Here is a 6,000-nt window from a genome sequence, read left to right on the forward strand (position 1 = left end):
GCCATTCCTGAGCAAACTCTGTACTGGTGGTGCCCCGATCCCGCAGCTGAATCAACTTTAGGAGACGGTCCTGGTGCTTGCTGGACTTTTTTGTTAGCCCTGAAGCCTTCTTCACAACAATTGAACCGCTCTCCTTGAAGTTCTTTATGATCTGATAAATGGTTGATTTAGGTGCAATCTTACTGGCAGCAATATCCTTGCCTGTGAAGCCCTTTTTGTGCAAAGCAATGATGACGGCACGTGTTTCCTTGCAGGTAACCATGGTTGACAGAGGAAGAACAATGATTCCAAGCACCACCCTCCTTTTTGAAGCTTCCAGTCTGTTATTCGAACTCAATCAGCATGACAGAGTGATCTCCAGCCCTGTCCTCGTCAACACTCACACCTGTGTTAACGAGAGAATCACTGACATGATGTCAGCCCGTCCTTTTGTGGCAGGGCCGAAATGCAGTGGAAATGTTTTTTGGGGATGCAGTTCATTTGCATGGCAAAAAAAGGACTTTGCAATTAATTGCAATTCATCTGATCACTCTTCACAACATTCTGGAGTATTTGCAAATTGCCATCATACAAACTGAGGCAGCAGACTTTGTGAAAATGAATATTTGTGTCATTCTCAAAACTTTTGTCCGTGACTGTATAGACCTCTTACTTAGTGATATTGAAGCAGTGTTTATGATAGAAAGAAACTGTATATAAAAACAAATGGGAAATGTCAGAGAAAACGAGTGATGTGCGTACTTCCTTTTGTTCTACAAATGAAATCATTTCTGCCTGCATTTAGATTGTTGTTACAGTATAATAATCATATCTGTACAATACAAAAGGTTTGCTCAATAGTTAGAGACCTGCACGGTTTACTTCTTCAAACATATCACTGGTGCCTGAGCAAACGGAGTTATGCAGAGTTAGGCTAACTAACCAGCGCTGACAATGCAATGCATGGCTTACTGTGTTAATTACTGCTGGATAAAAGAGACACATCCAGACAACTACATCCCTCTGTGCTTCACCTTTTAAGGCAGCTGTGCATCCTCCCTGTCACCCACAGTCCAGGTCAGTGATTACTCGTGATTTATACACCTGATATAAATGTACAGTATATCAACAATATCATATCATAATCCATTGGTCTGTAACGCAAGTACCAATGCAATGGTGAAACGAGGGCCCCCTCCCATCTCCTAGTAGAATACAGGCCATTGCCTGATCCAATCATTGATTATTAAATGGTTAAGAGGACACAGTTGCATTAAGGGGGAAACTTTAGTCATGTTGATGTTGGGATGATATTGGAAAGAAGTGACCAGAAGAATGCCTGTGTAATGACTATGGACTTATGGAAAGCTGAATCGTTAAGTCATTGTGCAGTATTGTCAATTGTTTTTAGGGGACAATGAGGGACATTGTGACAGATTGGATCAAACAACAACCCCGACCTGTACACAAGACCGCCGCCCGTCCAAAGCCCTCTCTCCCATCTACGAACTGGACGTGGGAGAAGCCTTTGAGCACCTCAGCTCCTCGGACAACATCAAGGACAGGAGCAGGAGGAGCACAGTGGGGCAGGAGGAGGAGGAGAATGATGAAGGTTACAATGAGGAGAGCAGTAAGTTTGCAGAGCGTGACTGGAGCATGCTGAAGCAACTCCTCTCAGACCAGGAGTCCAGTCTGGGCATCATAAATCCAGTCCCTGAGGACCTGAACCTAGCCCAGTATCTGATCAAGCAGACCCTGTCCCTCTCCCGGGACTGCCTTGACGCCCAGCAGATCTTCCTGCCCCACGAGAAGGAGACATTTAAACGCTGGGCGGAGCTCATATCACCCCTGGAGGACTCCACAACTAGCATAACTGTGACCAGCTTTTCTCCTGAAGACGCTGCCTCGCCGCAGGGGGAGTGGACCATTGTGGAGCTAGAAACACATCACTGACAAAGACTATAAAGAATTAGAAGTGAATGGATCATCATGGTGTTAGAAACACATCACTGACTGATTGATGGCTTTAAGGATTAAAGAGACACTAGCCTCTTAACCTCTTTCTGGATTTATCAACTATACTGTACCAGGTGTCTGGTACATTTATCAACTATACTGTACCAGGTGTCTGGTACATTTATCAACTATACTGTACCAACCTTTTCTTGCCCAGGGACCCCCTCCCAGGCAAACCGGCAACCCCCCCCCAATCATAAGTTAGATTTTTTGGGGGGCTGACCGCTGCAGTACCCCGGTTGAATACCGCTGAACTAAACAACACTTATGACTGCATTTAGGAGACTGACACTGCTACAGTACTGTCTATCAGGGAGCTGTTACACTTTGTCTGGACTTTTACAACATGTCTTCTGTCTCTCTTGAAAACTACGGTACAACAATTCTTCCGTTTTATACCTTGATTTCATTGTTTGATTCCTCTATTTATTTACTGCTTTTTATGCTGCTTTTCATGGAACTCTTGAGGTTGTTTTGGACTCTCAAGCTGCGCTTGTTTGTTTGCATTCAGTCCATCACCTTCCTTTATATCCTTAATACTTAATGGACTGAGAGTTTAGACACATGAGCTGTTGTGCATGCAGAATTTTTTTTGTATGTTTACTTGGTGTTTGCAACATTTAGAAGAAAATAACAAAGCTTTCTTTCTCATGCTCTTTAGTCTTTATGATGGTCAGACAGTGGAGTTTCACAGAAACTAGAGAACATGTTGGCTTTACATTAATTGTTGTATATGAAAATAAAAATGTGTGCTTCTAAATACAATGGTTTCATTGATTGTTTTTAGTTTAGTGACAGTTGATTCAAATACAATACTCGATTATTTTAGAAAATGAAGAGAGCATTTGTGAAATGATATCGATTTTTATTGCACATGTCCGGTTAAAATGAGGGATACACTTCAAAAGGAATATTTGAGCGTTTGTTACTGTATCTAATGCACTAAATAGAATCACCTTTTGGCATTGGTGTAAAGTACTTAAGTAATACTTTAAATATTTTTTACTTAAGTTGTATTTTGGGGTATCTGTACTTTACTATATGTTTTTGACAACTTTTACTTTAGAAAATGATGTACTTTTTACTTAATACATTTTCCCTTATACCCAAAAGTACTTGTTACGTTTGGAATGCTTAGTAAAATATAAATATTGTCCAATTCACACACTTATCAAGAGAAGATCCCTGGTCATAACTACTGCCCTTGATCTGGCAGACTTACTAAACACAAATGCTTCATTTATAAAGTATGATAGCCTGGGGCACACTCCAACGGTCAATCTCTAAATTTAAAAAACACATTGTGCCTTCTGGTTTGCTTAATATAAGGAATTTGAAATGATTTATACTTTTACTTTTGATACGTAAGTATATTGGCAATAACATTAACTTTTTATACTTAAGTATATTTAAAAGTTAATACCTTTTTAGATTTTTACTCAAGCATATTTTACTGGGTGACTTTTACTTTGTCATTTTCTATTAAGGAATCTTTACTTTTACTCAAGTATGACAGTTGGGTAATTTTTCAATCACTGCCTTTTGGATCCAGTTAGAGGGGTGCATTCTGTGGTTCCGACAGAGATCGTTGTGGCGCAGTCCGCGTTTGAAATCTAGTGCGCCTGGCTACATGTGTGGTCTCAAATGAAATAGAGTAAATTGCCTATGCATGGGCGGAGAATAATGTGGCACTGGCAGTTACACTATAGTTTACTCGTGTCTGTAAATAAATATTGATAATGGGAAGAAGTGGAGGGCGCTCAACGAACGTGAGTCGAGGTGCAATCAAAAAAGTTCATAATAAAGGAAAAGTCGCAACGCGCGCTTCGGCTCCCATCGTGAGTAAGCGTTGCGCCTTTCATTTTCAACAAATATTGTTTAGCCCACCCATCTATTTGTCTCTGCCTCCAAATCGTCTTCCTAAAAGGTACACTATATCCTATATGCAAAACGTAGCTCACAAGAAAGTGTCCTCTGTCACCATTCTTGTTGCTTCAAGTTCAGGCTGCCCTGCTTTACCTCCTTGCCCGTCCAAATGAAATATTGAAATAATGACCATTTATTTGACCAAAACGCGCACGGGCAGAAAGAGGCATCGATGTCAGATAAAGCCCTCCGACCAAGCGAAACAGCGCCCCTCTGAGCTAGCAGTGACGCCTTCAGTCACTCTTAAAGGGCTGTCGTTTTTATTACAGGTGAATAAAACAGAAATTAAAATAAAAGTGTTGTTTCCAAGCAATATTGTTATATTGTACTGGAACTCATTTCAACCAACTATAATTTAATGGGTTCCGTTAAGAAAAAAGGAATAATAGGATTCTGATTGGGGTCAAACAATCCTACAATATTTATCAAAAACGTATAGGATCCAATCGGATTACTGTTGATTTCAAAAAGGGAAAAAAGTAGTTCAATAGGGTTCTGATAAAGGTGATACACAATCCTATAGGATTGCGAGAGTCATATAGGGTCCAATAGGATTACTTTTGATTCCCAATAGGAAAAAAGTGGTCCAATATGATTCTGACACAGGTGACACAAAATCCTACAGAACTGCGAGAATCCTATTGGATTCTATTGGAATAATCGCTAATCCTATAGGATTTTTTCACAAGGGAGCATTTTGTGTTGATCGTGTATTTATTAAATAGCCCGAATAAGAATAAAAAACATTACAATTCAAATAAAGCAACAATAAATGAATGACTGGGCCGTTTCTGTTAGACAGCAGTCCCAGTTTTCACTTTTTCCTCTGCCTCTTCAATACTGACCGCAAGACTCTCCATCAGGTCACCAGAGCACACTGCAGTACCTGTTAAGTCGAAATGAATCATTATTACTATCAAAGCCAATTCAAATAATGATACTGAATCTCTGGGGTCATGTCTGATACCTTCTCATTTTTCACGGTCATAGTCTGGACTAATGTGCCTCGAGCATCAAATCAAATTGTATTGGTCACATACACATATTTTATCAAATGCTATCGCGGGTGTAGTGAAATGCTTGTTTTCCTAGCTCCAACAGTGCAGTAGTAACAATTCCCAACCATACACACATCTAAAAGTAAAAGAATGGAATTAAGAAATATATAAATATTAGGACAAGCCATGTCGGAGTGGCATTGACTAAAATACAGTAGAATAAAATACAGCATATTCATATGAGATGAGTAAAGCATTATGTAAACATTATTAAAGTGACTAGTGTTCCTTTTCTAACGTGGCCAGTGATTCCATGTCTATGTACAGTATATAGGACAGCAGCCTCTAGGTGCAGGGATGAGTAGCCGGGTGCTAGTGATGGCTATTTAACAGTATGATGGCCTTGAGATAGAAGCTGTTTTTCAGTCTCTCAGTTCCAGCTTGCAACTGTACTGACCTCGCCTTCTGGATGATAGCAGGGTGAATAGGCCGTGGCTCAGGTGGTTGATGTCCTTGATTATATTTTTGGTCTTCCTGTGACAACGGGTGCTGTAGGTGTCCTGGAGAGCAGACAGTGTGCCCCCGGTGTCAAACCCCATTCAAAAGGGTCGGTCTCTAGACTGGTGTGCTACAGGCTCACATAGAGGTATCCACAGACACTATTAAAAGGGCTTGTGGGAACAAGAACTTGGTTCAGAAATCTCAGATGAGGACTGGGAAGAAGATCTCAGGAATATAAACCACAGTTCAGTGAATGCCAGACACAACCTTGTACAGTTTAAGGTGATACACAGGTTACATTACTCAAAAGTGAAACTGCATAAAATATTCCCGGACACCTCACCACTGTGTGAGAGTTGCAAGCAGGACGAGGGGACGTTGACCCACTTATTTTGGACATGTCCTAAGTTACATGCTTACCGGGCTCCCATTTTTGATTACTTATCTAAAGCCTTTGATAGAGTTATAGCCCCAGAGTAATAGCCCCAGACCCATTGATCGCTCTGTTTGATACGGTTGATGGGAATAACCAGGAGGGGAAGGCTGTCTCTCTTTGTACTCTATTAGCCAAAAAGGCTCA

General features: G+C 40.7%; 1 protein-coding gene across 1 annotated transcript in view; it reads left to right on the forward strand.

Moving 5' to 3' along the window:
* Positions 1 to 2,760, forward strand: part of LOC115145180 (BTB/POZ domain-containing protein 8-like) — a 46,022-nt gene extending 43,262 nt beyond the window's left edge. Inside the window, 1 exon segment of the mRNA XM_029686511.2 lies at positions 1,391 to 2,760. Within this exon segment, the coding sequence (XP_029542371.2) occupies positions 1,391 to 1,932 (542 nt within the window). The 3' untranslated portion in view covers positions 1,933 to 2,760.
* The last annotated feature ends 3,240 nt before the right edge of the window (positions 2,761 to 6,000 follow it).

Source organism: Oncorhynchus nerka, linkage group LG17, assembly GCF_034236695.1.
Source record: "Oncorhynchus nerka isolate Pitt River linkage group LG17, Oner_Uvic_2.0, whole genome shotgun sequence".
In the NCBI taxonomy this organism is placed as follows: domain Eukaryota; kingdom Metazoa; phylum Chordata; class Actinopteri; order Salmoniformes; family Salmonidae; genus Oncorhynchus; species Oncorhynchus nerka.